At 40.0% G+C, this 24,161-nt stretch overlaps 2 protein-coding genes across 2 annotated transcripts; one reads left to right on the top strand and one right to left on the bottom strand.

The window, feature by feature from the left end:
- Positions 1-9,892: 9,892 nt before the first annotated feature.
- LOC127785385 (double-stranded RNA-binding protein 5-like) lies at positions 9,893-11,970 on the bottom strand. The gene is made up of 3 exons (XM_052312821.1): positions 11,269-11,970; positions 10,965-11,184; positions 9,893-10,873 (listed from the first exon to the last, which is right to left on the bottom strand). Exons 1-3 carry the CDS (start codon positions 11,512-11,514, stop codon positions 10,266-10,268), a joined length of 1,074 nt encoding a protein of 357 aa, XP_052168781.1. The 5' UTR covers positions 11,515-11,970; the 3' UTR covers positions 9,893-10,265.
- A 4,309-nt stretch (positions 11,971-16,279) lies between these two features.
- Positions 16,280-20,769, top strand: LOC127784885 (probable protein S-acyltransferase 7). Its single transcript, XM_052312300.1, has 5 exons — positions 16,280-16,661; positions 18,390-18,572; positions 19,040-19,339; positions 19,529-19,762; positions 19,863-20,769. Exons 1-5 carry the CDS (start codon positions 16,572-16,574, stop codon positions 20,379-20,381), a joined length of 1,326 nt encoding a protein of 441 aa, XP_052168260.1. The 5' UTR covers positions 16,280-16,571; the 3' UTR covers positions 20,382-20,769.
- Positions 20,770-24,161: the final 3,392 nt, after the last annotated feature.

Here is a 24,161-nt window from a genome sequence, read left to right as displayed (position 1 = left end):
TGCTAATGACGGATTAATTAGGCTTAATAAATTTGTCTCGCGGTTTACTAATGGATTCTGTAATTAGTTTTTTTTATTAGTGTCCGAACACCCCATACGACACCCTATATAATACCCGATGTGACACGCCAAAACTTTACACCCCTAGATCTAAACACCTCCGATATGGCGTGCCAGTGCATTGATGGAGTATTTGGAGTACCGAAAGTCGTTGGAAAATTAATCGGCACATCATCAAAGCCAAGAACAACACTTGTTTGGTTCTGGGATTAGATGGGATGGGATGAAACCATCCTGATTTTTAGGATGGGATGATTCTACTCGTATGTTTGGTTCATAGGATGAGACCATCCCAGTTCTTTGTTTGGTAGAAAGGATGAGGGAGGTATGGGATGGACGCCATTTGTGGCTACCGTCAACCCATGTTCGATCCCGGCGGCAAGCTGGTGGGAGCGGTGTGGCCAGCAACTCGGCGAGCGAGCAAGCGGAGGAGGGACGGCGTGGCCGATGACTCGACGAGCACACGAGCGAGCAGGCAGAAGGAGGAGTGGTGGCGACCAACAGGCAGACGGGCGGACGAGCGAGAAGGCAGATGACCAGTCGTGGAGGAGAGGCAAGGCGGCCGCTCGCGGAGGAGAGGCGGCGGAGACAAGGTGACGACGGGTCGCGGAGGAGCGTCGGCCTCTCGCAGAGGAGAAGCGGCAACAGGTCGTGGAGGGTCGACGGCAGTGGGTCGCGGAGGGTCGTCAACCGCTCGTGGAGGAGAGGTGGCGGCGGGTCGTGGAGGAGAGGTGGCGGCCGCTTGCAGAGAGGCGTCGGCAGTTGCGGAGGTGGCAGATAGCACGGATGAGCGCCAGCGGATGCAGAGACAAGCTGACGTCGTGTGCTCCGTCTAGGTAGGACGAGCTCGTCCGATTGATTTTGCCGGATGGCTTGGTCCTAGATTTTGAGAGGAATATTCCTCTTCAGGGACCAACCCAACCCACTAACCCATAAACCAAATACTCCTCAAAGTGGGTTCGTCCCATTCCACCCCTGCAACCAAACACCACCTAGATGACGAGACAACACACGCGGCTGTATGCTAGTTCTCCCTCGGGTTACATAGCTGTGGAGATTTTGAGTAATATATATCTACACGAACAGCTTATCCGACTGAAGGTAGGAGGTGGACCAGATTTGTATATTACTACATCCGTCCCAGAATATAAGAAGTTTTAGAGTTAGACATGATTATTAAGAAAGTAGGTATAATTAAATAGGGAGAGGTCGTGATTGGTTAAGAAATGGAGGTAGGTGGAAAAAACGAATGATGGATAGTGGTGATTGGTTGGAATAGAATGTTGGTGGAGAAGTTATTATATTTTAGGATAAGTCCTGAGTGTTAAAAGTTGTTATATTTTTGGACGGAGGGAGTATGTAAATAGATTAGCTAGGCTTTGGACATTGTATTGCCTTGTGTTTTAAGGCATAGTCCGTAGTATTAGTCTTATGCAATTGAATAACTGAATAAGAAAATCCATATCGTGTCTGACTAGGTTTTCCCCTTTGTAACCTTGCCTCCGAACCTATATAAGGAGGGAGGGAGTCCCCTGAGGGCAAAGGAACACCAAGATTATCAGACCAATACAATATCCGGTGGATACAATCCCCGAAACAAAAGTAATGTATTATTTCTCATCGAGAAGGTCTGAATCTGTCGAAATCTTTGTCTTTGTACTCATCCACTTTAGATCTCATATGCTACCCTTTTTCTCAGTGTCAATTTCTAGAATCGACAATAACTATTGTTGTTTTGAATAAGATTGAGGTTAAAAGATCCATTTTTATAAAATTGTTTTTTTTGGAATATTCACTTTCAAACTAAGACCACTTGTCTTCTTCTTCTAATATTTACAAAAACTAGATATAAAGCCATGTTATTACCCTAAATATAAAAATATTTTTTTGCTCATTTCATTGTTAAATTGTAACTAGTGGTCCAAGTTTAAATGGAAACAAATTATAGGTATCAATTATTAAAAATGGAGGGAGTACAACCTTGACTATTAATAATGTTTAAAATATTTAGTTTGAAGAAAAATTTATAAAATTAAATATTTAACTGCAGAGATTCTGAAGCTGGTTCAACTGCCGTAAATGTTCTTTTGGTGATGGCTGACGAACAAGTGAACATCACTTGGTATACATAGGCCTGCTTTAGCTCCCAAAACAAAAACTTTTCAACCATCACATCGAATATTTGGATACATTCATGGAGTATTAAATGTGGAAAAAAATCAATTACACAATTTGCGTGTAAATTATGAGACGAATCGTTTAAGTCTAATTGCACCATGATTTGACAATGTGGTGCTACAGTAAATATTTGCTAATGACATATTAATTAGGTTTAATAAATTCGTCTCACAGTTTCCTGGTGGAATCTGTAATTTCTTTTGTTATTACACTATGTTTAATACTTCAAATATGTGTCCGTATATCCGATATGATAACCAAAGTCAAAAATTTTCTCCAACTAAACAAGGCCATACTACGAGTTGCATCTGCTTGGAGTAATTTCATGAAATTAATGATATGGCATCTAGTATGATAATGGTAACAAATTGTCTTAAATCTGATGGAACACTGCACCTGGACCTGGACCAGGACAAGAAGCAAAGATGGCATCATTTTTTTCTCTCTTCTTCTGTCACACTCACAGGGGGTACGAGGAGTTTGTAAATCCATGCATTGAACTTGTGCATAGTGGAGTATGCAGCCGCCATGGCCGTATGCTATGCTGCTGCTGCAAATCTGCAAACTCAAGCTCACATTCATCATCATCATCATCACAAATCTGCAAACTGCAAATCTCCACAAAGGTTGTCACCGATTCATCATCATCAAGGATCGCCACCTGCGCCAGATACGACTGGAGAAGGCAGGGTCCAAGTGGCCTTGGATTGGAACAGTTCAGTTCTTGCTCTCATCTTCTCTTCTCCTTTCTTCTCCCGGCTAGTACCAGTCATAGTCAAAGCATGTATAATTGAAAACTGTCACATTTGTGCAGATGCAGGGGAGAAAATTTCAAAAGTTCAGATATGGCATGCCAGTGCATTGATGGAGTATTTGGAGTACCCAAAGTCGCTGGAAAATTAATCGGCACATCGTCAAAGCCAAGAACTTCAAGTGACGAGACGGCACACGCAGCTCAGCAGCTGCATGCTAGTACTCCGGGTGGGTTTAGTTCACGTTAAAATTGGAAGTTTGGTTAAAATTGAAACGATGTGATAGAAAAGTTGAAAGTTTATGTGTGTAGAAAAGTTTTGATGTGATGGAAAAGTTGGAAGTTTGAAGAAAAAGTTTAGAACTAAACAAGACCGCCTTCGGGTTACATATATACCCACAGAAAGCTTATCCGACTAAAGTATGTAAATAGATTAGAATTTAGACATTGTATTACCTTATATTCGAAGGCATAGCCCGTAGTATTAGTCTTATACGGTTGAATAACTTAATAAGAAAATCCATCCCTTTGTAACTTTGCCCTCGAACCTACATAAAAAGGATAGAGCATAGGAACACCAATATCATCATATCAATATAATATTCGGCGGATACAATCCCGAAATCGGGAGTAAGGTATTATTTCTCAACCTGTTTAAATCCGTCTCTTTACTCATCCATTTTAGATGTCGTGCGCTACTCACTTTTCTCATTACCGATTTATAGAATCGACAATAACTATTATTGTGTTGAATAAGATTGAGGTTAAAAGATCCGTTTTTATATAATTGTTTTTTGGAATATTCACTTTCAAACTAAGACCGCTTGTCTTCTTCTTCTAATATTTAAGCCATGTTATTACCCTAAAAATAAACATTTTATTTGCTCACTTCGTTCTTAAATTGTAACTAGTGGTCCAAGTTTAAATGGGAACAAATTATAGCTATCAATTATTAAAAATGGAGGGAGTAATACCTTGACTATTAATAATGTTTAAAATATTTAGTTTGAAGAAAACTTTTATAAAATTAAATATTTACTTATTTTCTAAAAATTATAAAGAATTGTGTTTTGGAGATCATGTTGTTGTTGCAAGAACCCCTTCTTACTGTAAAGTTATGACCCACTAACTGCAATTAAGATTCTAAAGCTCAAACCTCGATGTGCTACATCATCGTTAATTCTCAGCCGTTGGATCAGTAGATTTGATTATCTCTGAACCGTTGGATGAAAAAACACAGTCTAATCCACCTCACACAGTCACCATGGGAGGCCCATCTAATTTGATCGTGGCCCAATTCAATAGTGAGGGATTTTTTCATCCCAATCACCAATCTCAGCAAAATATCCTACTGCAATACATGGGGTTTCAACTAGTAATAGTTGACTATAAGCTAATTATGAGCTTATGTGAGTGAGAAGATAAAGAAAAATATGAAATGTTGGCTCTTATGCAAAAATTAACTTTACACATGCTTCAAATAGATGCATTGTTAAGTTCATAGTGAAAGAGAGAAAAAATTGAAGCTACCCTAAGTATTATACTACTTTTTAGCTTTAATACGGGCTTAGAGCAATACTCCCTCCATCTACTTTTGATAGTTATATTTTATCTTGGCACACAGACAAAGGATAAGTAATTTTACTTATCATCTATTTAAACATGCTACTAGTCATTCCTTGTAAATAAACAATTCATTAATATTTACATTTCTCGATGCACATGTAACCAATTTTGTGTGGAAGAACGGAGAGTCGCACATTAAATCTGAGAAAGTCATTAAGATGATATGTTGTTGGATTGAAATATGCCTATCAAAAATAAAATTTTCAGATTTAGAAATATGCCTATCAAAAGTAGATGGAAGGAGTACTGAGGTGGAGGGGAGAAGAGAGGAGAGAGAGGAGAAGCGGGCTATAAAGTTACAGCCAGCTTGGCACAAGAAACAATAAACTCTGTGAGAGAGACAAGTGAGTCCTATATTAATGGTAAAGAACTAACTATAATATAAGTGGCCTGAGAGAAGACTGCAAATAACCTTACATGCAATAATTTGACTGTATTATTACCCTTGCTCTTATAGCTACTTGTTAGCTCCAAGCGCATTAATGTTGAGTTCAGGTCAGCTCGTGGGATGAGATTTTTTGGCGACATGTGAAACAAGATGAGCCATTATTAGTACATAATTAATCAAATACTAATTATTACAAACTTAAAAAAATATATTTATTTGATTATTTAAATAAGCTTTTACATAGAAAGCAATGCAGTTAGAAAAACTGTTTATGATAATTGTGGGGAGAGCTAAGTCGAAATGTAGAAACGGACGAATTGGTTCTTAACTGGTTCCAACCTCCGCTTCCTCCTTCCTAGCACACATGTTTCCCAAACTATTAAACGACGGGGTTTTTTGCAAAAAAAAAATCTATAGAAAAGTTTCTATAAAAATCATATTGATGATCTATTTTTTAAATTTTTTAGCTAGTGCTTAATTAATCATAATTCATCGTTCCGTTTTATGTGTGGAGGGTAGGGGGTTTCCAATCCCTTCAAAAGAATACAGAGTACAACGGTTAATACTCCATCCGTCCCAATATAAGTGTACCTAGAATCAGATGCGATATTTCATAATAAAATGAATATGAATAGGTAGTTGTCCAGATTTGTTGTACTACGAAATGCCATATTCGTTAGTACTATACTCCCTCATTCCAAAAGTCTAAGTCATATTTCATTCTTTAGTTTTTCCAAAAGTCTAAGTCATATTTCATTCTTTAGTTTTTCCAAAAGTCTAAGTCATATTTATAGTTACTATGTGCTATGTTAAATATTTTATCGAAACCCAAAAAGCCATTTTAGTACTTATAGATTGCATGTTCATTGGTTTTATAGTTAACTACACCTTGATCTTGGTTAAAAAGAAAAAGGGCTTCCAAAATACTTTTGGAAGGATGGAGTACTATAAAATGTGGCACCTGATCCGTTATTATACTATACTAGGTGTAGGAACGAATGGAGTACTTCAGTGCTCCCTCTATTGTAGAATATAAGACACAACTACTTTTTAAAGTTGTTTCATAATATAAGACGTGTATGCATGCATATCATTAATTAGTACCTCTTTTTCACTAAAATGTTACTCCGTATTATTTAAATCCTCCACCATTAAGATCTTTAATTTTATTAGGTGCATGCATTCTATTTATTAGGGTAATCTAAACTACGAGATGATAATAATTATTTTTTGGTCTTAACCAGGTTAAGGGTGACTGTGCCTTTTTGAAATGGAGGCAGTAGTCGACTAAAATTAAGCGTGGGTGCATAGGAAGAGTAAAATTAACAAGAGGTTAAAAATGGCGCGCCGATTTGTAGGTCGCAGCCTCGATCGCCTCTTGTAGATTACTCCAAGCAGATGGTGCCATGTGTTGTGGTTCAGGATACGAGGGAGGGATCAATGCCAAAAGGAGAATTGATGGTCATTATCTTGAGAAAAGAGCAATCATATGCTTGCTTAAAATATCCTCACAAACAGATTACGTACTACTCCAGAGTACTCAGTACAAGCAAAAGATCTAAAACTCCATTCGTCGGCATATTTAGTTGAATTTTAAACGCTTCCAAAATTTAAATTTTAAAACTTAATTTTGATATTTTTATCGAAATGAGAAACGTATATGAGTCTTTCGGCTAGCTTCACAAGGTAGTGGGCTAGACGATCTAGGTTTGAAGCCTCATCCCTTTTAATTATTTGATATTAGGTAATTCCATAATATTCACATCTTTTATATTTTTATCAAAATTATTTTTCAGCATTGGTTTTTAAATTGCTAAATACTGACATATAAAAATAAGGCTTTTCTGCATTTATATGTGTTCTTTTCTGCATAGATTGGTTTTTAAATTATATTTTTATCCATAAATTATTTTTATTTTGCTAATAAGCCAACCGATGGCAGCATTCAATATTTGCATGAAAAATACTGTACATATGACTTTGCCTACCTGAAATGAACATTAAAACCAAATTCTAAAATTAAAATCAAGCTAGACCGAGCACGTACAGCCAGTGCGTCCATTTTACCTGACATTTGATCTCAGTTCCGTTCGTTTTCACTCGTCCTTTCATGCTCCAGTTCCTTCTACTCCGTTCTATCGTCTCACGAGAATTTTACGGCGATTTTTTTTACTCCTTGTGTTGTACAGATAATCAATTCAGACACTTCTTTCGCAGATAAACAGTTCAGCTCGATTCCCGTTCTTTTCTGCATGGATTGATGAATAGGTAGTACAATTTTCATAAAACCTTTCTCTATATAGTTTCAAATCCAATTCTTAAACTTTATGATAAGTTAATTCATTCATATGTACTCCCTTTATCCTTAAAAAAACCAACCTATCATAGTACGAGATTGAGTTTTTTTTTTTACAGAAACAGTAGTACTCTTAAACAATTATCACAAATCATTCATATGTTCAGTCATTCAATAAAAAAGAACCGTAGAACACACGGCTAATGTTTTGTTTAAAAACGGACTGTTGTACAAATTATTGCTAAAGGTATATACTTAATTATAAGGATAAATTAAATATTTTGCTAAAAATAAGTTCAAAACAAATGGTCTAACCAAGTTTTTTTCTTAAGAAAAGAGTTATTTTTTTTCTAAATGTGAAGCAAATAATCTATTTCGATACTCCAATTAACAATTCGAAGACAACTAAAACCAACTTTTCTTTCTTGGTTTGTTTCTTCCATCTCCCATTTATATGTGTTGTGTGGGAGAGGGGTGCTTAAAATTGATGAAGATAAAGTTAAGGCACGTAAAACGAGAAAATCATTAGCACACGATTAATTGACTTATAATTATTACAAATTTGAAAAATATGTTTATTTGATATTTTAAAGTAACTTATATATAGAAAAAAGTTTTAGCACGAAATACACTGTTAGTCGTTTAAGGCTCTTTTGAATCAAATGATTTTATGTAGGAATTTCATAGGATTCATATCCTATAGGAATTTTTCTATGTTGCCATTTGATTTAAAGGATTGAAGTTTTTTAAATCCTATGAAATTCCCATGAAATGGCTCATTGCTTATAGATTTTGAAGGAAACTTAGCAAGAGCTCCAATCTATGAGAAAATTTCCTTTTGTGTCTATCTTTCTCATTCGATTCCTGTGTTTTTCCTGTGATCCAATTAAACAGTCATTCCTATGTTTTGCAATTCTCTATTTTACACTTGCATTCCTGTCAAAATTCTGTATTTCTTCCTATTTCTCTTTTTTTTCAATCATGCGATTCAAAGGGGCTTAAGGTTTAAGGTTTAGGGTTGTTTTGAATTGCATGATTGAAAAAAAGAAGCAATAGGAAAAGCACATGATTCAGACAGAAATACAAGTGAGAATAGAGGATTGCAAAACATATTTGATTAGACCACTTTGAATTGACGTTTTGGACAAGGTTGAAATCAAATTTTTATAAATTTGACCATCAATAACTTTAAAAATATTTAGTTTAAAGAAACTAGAACAATATATATAGATTTGTCTTTCAAAACACTATAATAAAAATTAAGCATGCATTTATTTATTGTGTATATTATAATAGAAAAATAAGGTCAAAGATATATTTTATAGACCATGTCATTGTCCAAAACGTCAATTAAAATGAAACCGGAGGGAGTAGGAATCGGTAGAGAAATATACTCAAAGGAAATTTTATAAGAGGTTGAAACTCTTGCTAAGTTTTCTCTAAAATCTATATGCAATGAGTTATTGCATATGAATTTCATATGATTTGTATAAATTCTTTGATTCAAACGAGCCCTTGCTCTGATTGATCTCTGTATCTACTGTATCTAGCTAGCATTGGGGTATTGCTTTGGCTATGGTGGCTATCCATCCCCATCGTTGTGCCTGCATCGCCTCTCATGACTCTCAATCTCTCTCTAGTGTGGTGATGAGCAACAACTAGTGTGGTGATGGGGGGAGGGGAGATGGAGGAGGAAGACAGTGCCCACTGAATGGGCACAGGCCGCCATTAAAGCATGCCTGCCTGCCATCTCTCTCCCCCCTCTCCGTGCCGGCCTCCCCCTCTGAACCCCCATTTATTGTCTGCGCTACGCCCATTAATGTCTAGACATGTCCTCTCTCTCTCTCTCCTCCTCATCGGATTGATTCTTGAATCTTGATTCTTTGCTGCCGTTGCATCTGCATCAGCATCTCTGTGTTCTTGCAACATTTGCTTGCTTTCTTGGTTTGGAGTAGCATGGATGAGGGTGTTTTTACTTCATGTCAAAATTAAAAGTTTGATTAAAATTGGAACGATGTGATGAAAAAGTTGTGTAGGAAAGTTTCGATGTGATGGAAAAATTAGAAGTTTTTGTGTGTAGGAAAATTTCGATGTGATAGAAAAATTGAAGGTTTAAAGAAAAAGTAGAGAACTAAACTAGACATGAGTGTATCTACTGCTGTAACAACAACTCTGGTTGTTGGTTGAAGAAGAGAGGAGAGAATAATTAATTAGGGCTTTTGTGAGATCGATTAATTTGGGTTTAGGGATGGATGGGTTGATGATTTGGACGTGTTGTGCGTTTGATTGCGGGGGGTTGGCATGTGCAGGTTCGCTCAGCAGTCAAGATCGCCATAAAACGCAGCGTATGAGATGCGTACCCTTCTTCTTCCTTGATTGGTTGTCTCCTCGCCAACCTCCTCTTCATGAGATGATAGTAATAATTCGTTCGTTTTTACCCTGCTCACAGTTGATCTCTGATCTCGTCGTACCGGATTATATATACATGTAATTACTACTGCATCGATCGTCAGCAGCATGGTTACATCTGATTGGATTTGTGTTAGTGATGCGATTTTAATCGATTATAAAGTAGTAAATAAAAGAGGAATAATGAGCAGATTAAGAACAAGGGAAAGAAATGTAATATGCATTCTCATGAGCTTAAAATTTTTCATGCGACAAAGCATGGCTGGATGGCTTCTAATGAAGCCCTAGGAGATCGATCGATCGAGCTATATTCAACTATCTTCAATCCTTCATGGTCTGCTTCTTTTCTGAAGATTTCAGCAGCAAAGAGATGAGAAGAAGAAGAAATGCTGATCACTTTGCAACGATTTAGATATACAGGGAGACTTGTGATCAAAATTCCCCTGCAAGAAGCAGAGTTCATGGCTACCCATCGATCTCTCATCGTCTTCCTCGTCGTCGTCGTCTTCAGATCGGAGCAGGCTGCGCGATTGATTGGATACTAGTTTTTACTACTACTACGCCCTCTTGGATGAGGTCGCTGGATCGTCCTCCTTGCGCGCCGGCGGCCGCGGCGACGGTGGCGCGGCGCAGACCGGGATCACTGAACGGACGCTCACCGCCGGCGGCGCGTGGAACCCGGCGGCGCCGGCGAAGGGCCTCGTCGGGGCGACGCCGCCGCCGTGGTGGTAGTACGGCGCGTAGTAGCACGGCGTCGGCGGCGGCATTGCGTCGGCCGCCCTGTCGCGCAGCATGACGGCGTGCAGCATGTGCACCAGCTCGGCGGCCTTCCTCCGCTCTTGCTCCAGCTCGGCGGCGGCGGCTCGGGAGCCGGACGCCGCCGCTTGCTGCTGCTGCAGCAGGTGCAGGGGAGGCAGTATCTTGGGTCCGGCCGCCGCCGGCGGCGGCGACGGACGCCCCCATCGATGTCTGTACAGCGACGTGGCGGACGAACAAGACTCGCTGGCGAGATGCTTCTTAGTTAGAGACGCCGCCGCCGCCTTCCCTTCGCCACCGCCGCCGCCGCAATCGTCCCGCGGCTTCAGCGCGGCGAGCACCCTGGCGACGACCACATGCTCCTGCTCCTCGCCGCCGCCGCCGCCGGGCTCCTTGCGCGCCTCCGGCACTGCACCAAACAACCACGAACACGTCTCCTCCATGACACACGATCCAAACAAGATCAAACACCAATGGCGATACAGTCGTTCTGATATTACTCTGCTTGAGCGAGGACCATGCGGCCATGGCGGCGTTCTTCTCGGCGTGCTTCTTGGTCTTCGCAGGGTCACCGGCGAAGCTCATCCCGGCGAGCTCCACCGTCGACGAGAACACCGGCGAGTGCCCGGGCCCCGACCTCACCGTCGTGTACACCGGCAGCTTCAGCCCCGCCCTGTGCGCCGTCTCCTGCAGCAAATTCTTGTACACCCCCGTCTCATCCTACACCACAAAATCACACACCACATCACAAATCATCTTCATCAACCACGACGACGACGACAAACAAGAACGGAACAATCTTACGAGCACGCGGGCGGTGAGGGAGGAGGAGGGGCCGCGGAGGGAGAGGCGGGCGAGGGCGACCTCGGCGGCGGCGTGCTCGGCCTGCCGGAGCGTGGTGCAGTTGGATGGCCCGTCGAAGGTCTCGCCATTGAAGGTGACGGTGGCCTTGAACCGCGGCGCGTGGTCGGGCCCTTCCCTCGTGCACACGTACGACGGCAGGCTGAAGCAGCTCCTCTGCGCCAGCTCCTGCAGCTGGTTCTTGTACATCGATCCTCCTCCTTCGTCTCTCTCTCCTCCCCACCCCCTCCCTCTCTACTCCTCTTCTTCTCTCATCATTTGATCATGGCATCATCATCTCCATTGATGGACAATAGAGAGAGAGGAGGGAGAGAGATTAGATTAGGTGTTCTTGGGGAGATTGGGAGATGGAGGAAGGAGAAGAGGAAGGTGAGAGTGTGTTTACTAGTGGTAGTGGTACTACTACTACTCTAGTAGGAGTACCAAATGGTGCATTGCTTTGCTCTCCTCTCTTCTTTATTTCTTCTTCTTGTTGCTCATCTCCATCTCTTTCTCACTCTAGCTTCACTCTCTCTCACTACTGGCCATTGTTGTTTGTTTCTCTCTCTAGACAATACTATGGTTGTGGTATGGGTGTAGAGAGAGAAAGTAGGGCAGAGTGGGGAGGGTGAGATGGGGGGCAGAGACACCTTCTGGTATTAATTGGGGGGAGAGCATTTATGGTGTTTTGTAAGCATGCTGCATCCTCACACACACAACACACTTACCTAGAGTCGTCTTCATCATCTCGCAGTGCAATGCATGTGTTGTGCAGACATGGATCGAGATCTCTCTCTCTCTCTTCTCTCTAGCGAACCGAATCGACGGTCGTGATGATCAGAAGGGTTTTCGTTTTCTACCGCTGTTGTTTTTTCATCGAGATGTGATCATCGTCGTCTTCACTCTCGCCACCACGTGATCCCAACGACCCAACGGTTTGTTGAATGTGTATAGGAGTACAGGTCAAAAGATCATTTTATCTCGGTTGGTAAAATGAAAATTTTACCTTTGGGCTTTGTTTAGTTCCACGTAAAAAATGAAAATTTAAAGAAATTAGAACGATGTGACGGAAAAATTGGAAGTTTATATGTGTAGGAAAGTTTGATGTAACGGAAAGTTGAAAGTTTGAAGAAAAAAGTTGGGAACTAAATAAAGCCTAGGGTGTGTTTAGTTCATACCAAAATTAGAAATTTGATTGAAATTGGAACGATGTGACGGAAAAGTTAAAAGTTTGTGTGTAGGAAAGTTTCGATGTGATGGAAAAGTTGAAAGCTTTTTAAGATAAAATTGGAAACTAAATCAAGCCTTGGTCTAATTTTACAGGCTCGCAAGATCAAATCATTCTTTGATCGAGAAAATAATCTCTTTGTTTTTTAATAAATGGTGCTGATGACTTCTGAATATATGATCATTCGTTTTATTCAAAATTTTTATATAAATGTATAAGATATAAAACATGCTTAAAATATTTTAAGTGATAAAATAACTAACAACAAAATAAATTTCAATTAAATAATAATAATAATAATAATAATAAGACGACGATGAATGGTCAATTGTGTAACCAAGTTAACGGCATCATCTATTAAAAAACGGAGATAGTATACCAGTACCGCTCGTGTATAGGTGGTGGCCGGTGGTGGCTAAACAACCAACAATGACCATGATTTAACGAAACAAGGTTGTGACTTGTCCCATTGAGGGGAAGTTGTAACCATACACCGATACACATTCGCATGCTTACTTACAAGAGAAAGTATATAAGTTTAAGAGTTAAACACAATGGTCAGATGAAAGTTTATTACACATACATCTTATCAGATCCAAAAATTGAGGTATATGTGCCATAACATATTTATTAGTATCATGACTTATTGATTATATTTAAACCATAGTATTATCCTCTACGTTTTGCTAAAAGCTATCGGAATCGTCTTACCCGATCAGCCTAGATCCACCTTGAGCCCTTGATGCTTATGGTTGTCTTCAAATGTATAAATTTGTTCCTCAATTAACACTCATGGTTTGACTGCTAGATATAAGGCGTATTTGAAAGAAATGGATTATAGAGTTTAATTTAATTAGCTTAGTCCCTTAACGATGTTTTGGAAAAGAAAAAAGCAATGCTAGTGCGTAACTGCCATGACGTTTTTTTCCCATTTACAATAATACTACATACCTTGACATTTGGCATTGGATTAAATAATCGTTCCAATAGTCTACATCTATCAAATATTCCTCCTTTAGTTCCACTTGATCTTTCTTAATTTCTACGTATTTTTTCCTAATCCTATGAGCCTGTTTAGTTGGTGAAATGAAAATTTTTGGATGTTACATCGGATGTTTGACCGGATGTCGGAAGGGATTTTCGAACACGAATGAAAAAAACTAATTTCATAACTCGCCTGAAAACCATTCTGGGAAAATGAAACTTCCCTGGAAGAGAAGCAAATGAAACGCTTTCATAAAAATTCTCGTAGAATCGAGAATGAAGTTTTCATTCTGTACATGCCAGATCATGAATTAGTAACTGCATCCAATCTCCGAAAAGTCCCAATTGTTTCGATTTTGAGCCTAATTAAGCCGTCATTAGCACACGTGGGCTACTGTAGCACTTAATGGCTAATCATTGACTAATTAGGCTCAAAAGATTCGTCTCGCGATTTACATGCAAAATGTGTAATTAGTTTTTCTTTTTATATATATTTAATGCTTCATACATGTGTACAAAGATTCGATGTGATGTTTTTGCGAAAAGTTTTGGGGAACTAAACAGGGCCAATGTAGAGGATTTCGTTTTACATTACCCATATTCATAAACTAGAAATTTCCCTGGTTAGATTTTAGAGGGGTTTTTTTTTAAGAGAAGGGTATCCACTCTTTTAGTTCCCCTTGATATTTCTTAACGATCTCGCTTTACATTACTCCTATTCATAAACTAGAAATTTCCTAGGTTAGACTTTTGAGTTTTTTTTAAGAGAATGGTATCCAACCGGATGTATGCAGCCTTTTTAAATTGAAAACATAGTCCCTCAAATAACTCAATCTGAAATTCGATCACATTGAAATTTGAATTTAGGATATTGAAGTGCTACGAAGGTTACTACAACCACTAAGCTACATATCCTTTCGCAGGCTTTAGAGGTATCTAGCTGATTTTGTTTCTCATTATGCATTTGTGCGGTTATTTAAAAAAGAGAATATAAGTTAGAGTGAAACACACTGATGAGATGAACAATGAATGGTCCTTTAATCACTATTGCAACAAAAAGTTTAATTAGTTGATATTGCTACTTTGCCTAATGCATATCATTGTGCCGACTTGCCCCATGAGACCTAAGTATGCTCTACCATGTCAAACTCGACCATCCTATGTGGCCATTATTTGGAAGTGGCAACAAGGGTTGAATTGCATAGAAGCATTCTTCGAATGTGTAAACTTATGTTGAAAAAGGCTAAATATTGGTTTCTTATTAGCACCCACAATTTGACTGGTAGATATTAATGTATATATGTTTGAAAGAAATGGATTATTGGTTGAATTTAGCTCAGTTCCTCTTGAGATTTTGGGAAGAAATTAAAGAAACGAAATCTAGCTGTAACTAGCATGATAGTTTTATTTCCATTTAGAGTATTTACCTGGACTTCTGGCATTGGATTGAATGGACATCCTAATGGTCTTACATCTCGCTAGTGTAAACTTAATATTCAAAGGGAAATAACCAAGAAAGAAATTAAAGCCGCCTCTTTTAGTTCCACTTGATCTTCCTTACTAATTTTTTAGTATTTTTTAGAAAGCTCACGTAGAAGATCATATTTTATACTACCCATGAACTTGACAATTTCTTTGGTTAGACTTTAAGAGGTAAAAGGCAGAATCATTTGGAAGAAAACAAATGTGCATAGAAACATGAGATTGAGCTAATCAGTACTATCATTTATACTTATTTTATATTGTATTTGGATGACACTATCTTATTTTTGGCTGTGTTCTTTGATGTGAGTTGACAACTAATCTATGTTCACAGAAAACAAAGTGACATATTATCGCATGATTAATTAAGTATAAACTAAAAACTTAACAAATGGATTAATGCGATTTTTAAAACAACCTTTATATAGAATTTTTTAAATACTGTTTAACATTTTTAAGTGTGCGTGTAGAAAACGAGAGATTGAAGGTTGAGAACCATCACAAACAAACTTAACATTAGTCTGTCTTAGAATATTTATAGTAAAATCGTAACGGATTTACTTAGCAAATTGCAAAGGATAGACAAATGTCAAACAACTTGCAATTTTTTTTACCACAATTTAAAACACATCGATTGATAGCTACCTGACGAGACTACCCTATCACCAGCCAGTCCAGCCCCTTTGGCTGCTAACCCGGTCAAAAAACGATCAAAATCATCAAGTACAGGGGACGATCGTTCAGCCGTTCTCACCAACCAAACAATGAAAATAAAAAAAAAAAGCCACAAATGTCAACGTGTCACTAGGAAAAGTCAAAATAATTCCCTCACTTTTACAATCCAATCTTGTCGATTATAATTATGCATATCAGCCAAAATTTAAACTTTTAACTTTAAATTTAGAGTTAATTCTAAGGGTTTTTACCGAAATTTATTTTTCAGTTTTTTTATTTTTAGATCGCTAAAAACACGCATATAAAAGTTATATTCAAAAACAATTTTCAGTTTGCGAATATATGTCCTATGGCTTATTCAACGACAGGGATAATCCTCCCACGATTTTATTTCATTTTCAAAAACCGCGCCGGCTTACCGGGCGGCGACTCGACCCGCCAACCCGCCTCCACGCCTACGGAGACTGCCACGCGGGCCCCACCCCCGCACACCGCCGCGAAAAAGCTTCTCCCCCGGGCCCACCACCACCCCCCCGGGCTACCGCCGCTGCCGCTGCCGTTGCTACGCGTCCCCCGACAACGTGCACTCCCTCTTCTCCTCTCCTCTCCAATTCGTCTCCTCCTCCTCACCACGCTTGCTTCGCCATCCCGCCTCCGCATCACCCGCCGCCGCCGCCGCCGCCGCCGCCTCCTGCTCGTGGTCACGGCTGCGTTGCCGGTGCTGCAGGAGGTGCTTCGGGGGGGAGATCTCGGTGGGGTTTGCTGCTTGCTGCTTGAGGTGGTGGCAGTTGAGGAGGAGGAGGTTGCTGTGGTTGGCGAGGTGGGGTGGGGCTTGGAGTAAGCGGAGGGGGAGGAGGAGGGGGGTGGGGAGGTGGTGGTCGTCGGGCAGGTGGGGAGGATGTACGTGCCCCCGTCCCGCGGCGGCGGGGGAGGCGCGGCTGGCGGCGGCGAGCAGCCTAGGGTTTACCAAGTTTGGCGGGGAAGCAACGTAAGCGCTCTCTAGCTCTCTGTCTCTTTCTGTCTAGCTTCATGGAGCAATTCGATTTTGTTTGCCTGTGAACGGTGGATCTGGATCTGGGCGCGCGCGCGCGAGATTAGCTGCAGCTTTTAGGGAGGATTTTTAGCCGTTTTATTATGCGACTGGGCGCTGGCGTGGGAGGAAATGCGATTTGTGTGATGCTTATGTTCGAAATGCGAGTTTAGGGGCTTGGTGTGACAGAAATTTGAGCCGTATTTGATGCTTACTGTTGACTGTTCGTGTTCTAGTTGTTTATGGTTGGGAAATATAGCTCTGGATGGGTGGAAGTCAGTTCATATTCGAATCATGAAATGTTGATAGAGCTAGGGGAAAGTGTGTGCTTTCTATTGTTACGAGAATACACAGCAGAAAATGTTTTATATTTATGTTCAGTGCTTCAGTTTATTCATCAGGTTGGGTGGGGACTGGGGAATGCTAGTTCATTAGTTTGTTGGGGAAGCTACTTCAATTCTCAGAATATGAACTTTTAATGACTCTTACATGATTATGAGGATCATGGAATGGGGACTGCAGCTTTTGGTAGTACAATATGTTGGGAATGTTTGATACAGAAAGTAAAATGTTTTATATCTGTTGTGCAGTGATTAGTTTTGGCGAGAAACACATTATATATTGGACCGTAAAATGCTTTGGTTGGAAATGTGTTATGCTCTATATTTCTCGTAGAACTGAAACATACCGAGACAATGGTAATTTTGGTCTAATTGTCTAAATGATCCTTTTGATTCCTTTGATGGGGTACTTGGATGCATTTTTAAGTAGAAGAATTTATTCAATGATAGCTTCTTTGATCCTTTTTATTCCTTTGATGGGATACTTGGAGGCATTTTTTTAAGTAGAAGAATTTATTCCAGGATAGTGTCATGCTTTAGCTCATCTACAGAGTGGTCTATGCACAGCGACCTTTGTACATGATTCAATCACATTCTGGCAGGTGTACCGTCAATAAATTAGTGCACGCTTCGTCTGTTGAACAAGAGGTGAATGAGGCATTTGTGTATGGAGATTACCTCATATTACCATCTTGTTCCTGGCATCTCCGTTTCACTAGATTCTCCAATTGGGACAGCGTGCAACTAGAACAAACAATCCATTCAAACATCTGTCATCTGCATAGTAGTGTGCTTAAGGTTGTGATTAGCCAACGATGTGGGATGATGAATAATCTTGTGGCCTTATAAAGAAGCAAGGATTAGGAAATCTTTCTGGGAGTTTGGATGTACTTTATTTTTTTGGCAAGAGTGAGGCTGTTTTCTTATTAAAAAATTTCTTAGCTTGTGGATATAATTGTCCATCCACCTAATTTTAACAAGCTAGAGAAGTTCTTGATATGGTACACATTCCGTGCTTGGGAGAAACAGCTAGGAATGTTTCATATTACAAAGCCGCTGAGTTACATTTTTAGATATCATTTCCTGTTTCTGATTATTTGGTTGTTTTCATGAGATTTTAGTTTTCTTTTGCCCTTCTCACTATTAGTGTTAGCAGCTTTTAACCTTGCTATATTGAGACATCACTATTTAATGCCATAAAGTGCCACTTTTTTGGCTAATCGACTCTGTTTTGAAAAATAGCATGCTGACCGTTTTTTTTATAAATTCACTTATATATTTGCAATTATTTCTTTTAGTTTCACGCATTGGATTCATTGATAACAATTATGGATCTTTTTTTCAGGAGTTTTTCTTGCAAGGCCGGTTCATTTTTGGACCAGATGTGAGATCTTTGTTTCTCACTATATTCCTCATTCTTGCACCAGTATTAGTCTTCTGTATATTTGTGGCTAGACATCTGATCAATGACTTCCCTGATCACTGGGGAGTTTCAGTTATGGTCGTAGTGGTTGTCTTCACAATATATGTAAGTATTGCTAATTTGCTGCTTCTCATTTTTTTTCTTGTTCCCTCTAAATTGATTGAAGGCTGTCTTAGTTCTGCTACTCTGAATTTGGTTCATATGACAGTTCAACCATGTTCTCTTTATCTCCTAGCGCTTGCATGATCAGTAAAATTTCTGGCCATGAATAAAACTATTATGCCAAGGGTTTTTATTTTAGTTAGATGATTATCAAAATCGGATAAATCTGTCAAAAGTGATGCACATTCATGTGTAAAGAGTAACATAGTATAATGTGTATAGGAAACACATAAAAATGTGATTGGCTACTCAAACATTGTTATCCATATGAAAGGGAGTTATGTGCTGAGTGAATAAATTACTTTGACAGTGTAATTTATTATGTTTGGTTGTTTGCTGCATTTATTTCCCGAGTGAATATGCACTGCTGCAGTGTGTGCAATTAACTGAAGCTTCATTTAATTTTCCAGGATTTGACATTGCTGCTTCTTACCTCTGGTAGAGATCCTGGTATAATACCACGTAATACTCACCCACCTGAGCCTGAATCGATTGATGGAGGCAGTGATATGGGAAATGGACAGACTCCACAACAACTACGTTTACCACGCACGAAGGATGTTTTCGTTAATGGAGTCATTGTGAAGGTCAAATACTGTGATACCTGCATGCTGTACCGGCCACCTCGATGCTCTCACTGTTCTATATGTAATAACTGTGTGGAGCGTTTTGATCATCACTGCCCTTGGGTTGGGCAATGCATTGGAAGGGTAAGTATCTTGATGTGTTGGAAGGTTTAAGATATCCTTATTGCAATTAGCTTGAAGATTTGATATCATGTGCGGTGTTGTGGTCTGTATACCTCTTGTTGGATTTTCTATATTAAATATTAGTAGATTGTTAGTTACTACTTTAAAGTTTTAACAAGTCAGCGCTAATTATCAACTTATCTGCTGCAGCGAAATTACCGATTCTTCTACATGTTTGTATTCTCAACCACATTGCTGTGCCTCTATGTCTTCGGCTTCTGTTGGGTGTACATTGTTAAAATAAGAGATGCTGAAAATTCAACGATATGGAAAGCAATGTTAAAGACACCGGCATCAATTGTCCTGATCATCTACTGCTTTATTTGCGTGTGGTTCGTTGGTGGTCTGTCTGTCTTTCATTTCTACCTGATGAGCACCAATCAGGTTGGTATCCTTTCGGGTTTTTTTAAGTTTTTACAAATAAATCTTTCAAGCATAGCTTAATGACTTGTTAACCGTCCTTTTCTTTACTTGTGTGTATCAGACAACCTATGAGAACTTTAGGTATCGGTACGATCGGCGGGCTAACCCATATAACAGAGGTATGGTGAACAACTTTCTGGAGATCTTCTGCACTGCAATTCCTCCTTCCAAGAACAATTTCCGAGCTAGGGTCCCAGTGGATCAAGGTTTACAACAAACACGCACGCCTGCTAGGGGTTTCATGAGCCCGAACATGGGTAAACCAGTTGGAGATCTTGAATTGGGTAGGAAACCCGTATCATGGGATGAGCCTCGGTCAGCAGCAGATATCAGAGATTTGGAAGTTGGCCTTGGGGGTCTTTTGGATGAGAAAGAGGGTAGAATAGCCCATGCATCCCCAGATCTTTCTCTTCCGGGTGAGCTTGTGGAAGGTAGGGCTGGTATGCATTCGAGACGATCAAGTTGGGGTCACAGAAGCGGAACCTCAGAGTCGATGGACAGCATCGCTGTGCAAATGGGAACCGAAGCTAACTGGGGTTCAATCAGCAGCGGCCATGGTACCACCAGTTCAACTCACTAGCACACATCACTGCATTTCTGACGCTGCATCTGCATCGATTGGATCCATCTCATGAATGAAGAACCATGTGTGTACTCTCTTCTCCTGTGCTGCTTTTCACCTTAGGATATATACACAGTGCTTTCTTCCTCCCGTCCTCTGTTGTTGTTCCATCCTGGAATGGGCATCTATTGATGCACATCCTGTTCTAGTGTGTCTTTAAGCAAAAATAACAGAAGATCTTTAACTCAATGCGTGGCTTGGATTATCTATCTGTATATATCGAGTCTGTAAGCAAGGTTGTCGTGTTTGGTTTGGTTTGGTTTTCGACGTTCTGTAACTGTACCATGCTGCTCGACTCTTACTCAAGAAATACTACTACCCAAATCATCCTCTTTTTCTAATGCAATTCTTTTTCTTCAAGTCTCTAATTGGATTGTTTTTTTTTCTTTTTGGGACATGGTATACCATCTGCTTCGCATTCTTCTGCATGCTGAGCTGCTCCTTATTTGATTCTTGTGTTATCTGCTCAACCTTTTGTATTCCTTTGCATACTGAGCTGCTCATTGGTACTATGAATTCGGTGTAAAAATTAACTTCAAATTCAATTTGCTCGAAAACTTTCATTAGCATATACTCCATGTAATTTATCCAGAAAAACAAAAGCCCAGTTGCAATTGCAACGGGGGTGCTCTGCTGGGTTATTTTAATACAGATGCCACTGAAGCGTGTGCAGCATCTGGCTCGCGCCGACCAATCACTCAACCTGCAACAGTTGCAACAGTGGGCTTGTGTGTTTGGCATGCTTTCCAACGCAAAAAGGGCACATGCTGAGCTGCACTCTCCTGCTCTCGCAGCAATGCAATGCAGAAGCAGCGTCGCTTTTGGTGCTCCCATGAAAATTCTGTGGCATCGCCAGTGCCAAGCATTCAAGTATATTTTGTACCACCATTTTCTTGCTCATACCAGAGAAAAATCATCATAAGAAACTTTGTATTTTGAGTGTTCTTCTGTGTGTCATGATCATATGTTCAGTGAGGCATGTTCTTGCATGTTTCACAGAGCTTCAGTTCCGCTAAAAAAGAGAGCAGAGCGGGCTAAAGTGATCTTAAAAAATTGAACTAGAAGGGTGAAGCCAGTCTCGGGCCACTCCACAGCTACACTTTAGACTCCGCTCCTAAAGTTAGATTTATAAGTTAAAGTCCTATAAAACAAACTCGGGTTTATGACGATTATTCAAGGACAAAAACAATGAATTATATATTAGAAAGTCGAAAGGTTGTTTTATAAAAGTTTTCTAAGAAATGTTGAAGTTTTTTTGGCAAAAAAAATGTAATATTTAGGAGGTTGGAAAGCGTGCCCACGATAATCCATAAGCCATTGTGTTAGGTCAAGTTGGATCGTTGTGACACATCAGTCACCAAATCAAAACCGTTCCAACCACAGTTAAGTACAGAAAATCTGAATGGATTCATGTGAGAGTGAATAAATAATCATCACTAAGAATCAAGCAGAATCAAGCAGGAAAATGCATGTTTGATTCCCCTGCCAGGAGTTCCTGATGCAAGCAGATGAAGCCAGTAAGGGCAAGGGCAATAAAAAAGACGACTGCTTACTCTAATCTTTATACACGTCATTTGGAGGTAACTTAATAGATAATAAATATAATAGTTGTCTCTTCACATTTACTGCAGCACACATATCAATAATTATTTAATTACTTCTCTCTCACTCCTTCCCAGCTGTTCTCTTTCCTCCAAGCCAATCAGGGAAGATTATTCATGCTAATTTCTTGTTCTGTCGATGGTGCTGTCGATAGGAAGGCTTCAAGCCAGCGCTACGTGTATTGGCGCCCGTGCATGATCGTCGACAGATTAATCGACGATGTTTCTCTCTCTTGGTACTCTCTCTCCGCCACATAGGTATAAAATCCAACGTAAGCTTACTATTAGCCGGTAATTTCAAGTTATTGTACTTGCCCTAAGTACGTAGTAGTAGTGGCCTCCAGCTCGAGCAGCAGTGCAGCACTAGAACTGATCCAGAAACATCAAATTTTCCAACAAATCAAAGTTCAGAAACTGGCATGTCATACATGGAAAATTCATACTCCTAAGTGCCTGCACCTGAAGATCCTGTGGATACAAGCAATGGTGTATATTTGGCACACAATCCAAATAATTAACTAGAGCAGATTCCATTGAGTGGCAAAAGGAGATGATATGATCAGGTTAGTGGCTTGTAGGCAAGTGGAGATCAATGAGGAGGTGAGGAGGAGATGAATCGTATCTTTGGTCTCCTCTTATCTTCTTCTTTTTGAATTTAATCTTCCTTTCCAATAATTGAAATGTTCAGAATTCGTCAGAACATTATAGATGATTAAGAGTTAACTATCTAGTTCTTCAATTAGCTCAAGGGAAGCTTCTGTCTTCTCATTGATACACATGGTACCGGCAGGGTTCCCAAACCACCGGGGCCGGAGTTACCACGCCCCGACGGTAGGTAACCGTGAAAAACCGTGCAAAATTTATCAAAAATTTAAATTATTTTTTAAATTTATTTGAATTTAAGGAGGTTACCGCGGTATTTATATTACCGTACCCCGCGGTAAGTCCGGTAACCGCGCGGTTACCGACGGTAAGGGAAACCCTGGGTAGGTATAGGTAGGTAACCATGTACCGAATAGCTGGATAAGACTGTGACAAACTCTGCATTTTGCCCTCCTTTTTCTTGTGCTGATCTGAGAAAAGAACACATTTATGCATCTGCTTAATTAGACCCAAGAAACGTGCACGAATACACATCAGCTCAGTACTCTCCGCAGAAAAGATTTTCTCAGGCTTATCTTCAGCCACAGCAGGAACTCCACTTGATCAGTAATAATGCATGCATGCATGCCAAGCACTTACTAGCAACACTACTTCTTGTTCATCTTCTTCGTCGCCATCTCGATAAAACTTGCCGTTCTTGGAGAAAGTAAAGGCACAGTTGGGCAGCTGCATTATTGAATTGTTCAGCTATTCACCAGCATGCTGAAAATTATTCAGCTGTTCAGTAGCTAGTAGAAGCAGAGAAGGTGCCAGTGAAACAAGCACTGAAACATTTCCGTTTCATCGCCTCCTCATTGCCGCGATGCAGAAAAGGCCTCGTCGCTGCATGCACATAATGTATTACCACCAAGCTTTGATCCGACAAGTGGCAGGCAAATGTGATTTGCAGCTGTAAAGCAAGTAAAAAAAAGGTATAATTGTCCATGGTTTGATGGTGAAATGTAACTTACTGATCAACCAGATGCAAAGCTAGTTTCAGCTGGTAATTAACTTTGGCCATCTCTGATAGATGCAACTAGCTTAATTGTGTTGTGTTTCTGTGACTCTTGTGTGTGGTGCATCATGTATCCACATACTTACATTTACTCTTTGTGTTCATGAGAATTGGCATGCAGCTAGCTAGCAGCATTGCTGAACCTGAATGCTGATCAGTTCAGAAAAAATCAGATATGAGCACCGATCAATGGATGGAAAGAGAAAAGGCCTAACCTTGACTGAACCGGCCACATTGCTATAGTGCTGTACTGTTGTCTGCATGCATGCATCTCTCTTGTCAGTGCTGGTCATGGATGTGTATTAACAGTAGTAGTACATTATGTAATGCGTCTTTGCAATTAAAATGCACAGTATAGTAGTAACAAAAACATGCCCTTTTCTTCCCATAGTTTTGGGGTCCATGCAGGTAATTCATGTGCAGATTCTGATACTGATGATCTGACAGACTGACAACACATGAATCCTCAGATACAACTGG

Source organism: Oryza glaberrima, chromosome 9 (assembly GCF_000147395.1).
Source record: "Oryza glaberrima chromosome 9, OglaRS2, whole genome shotgun sequence".
NCBI classification, from domain to species: Eukaryota; Viridiplantae; Streptophyta; class Magnoliopsida; order Poales; family Poaceae; genus Oryza; species Oryza glaberrima.
The sequence above is the reverse complement of the archived record's forward strand: the minus strand, read 5'-3'. Positions and strand labels throughout refer to the sequence as shown.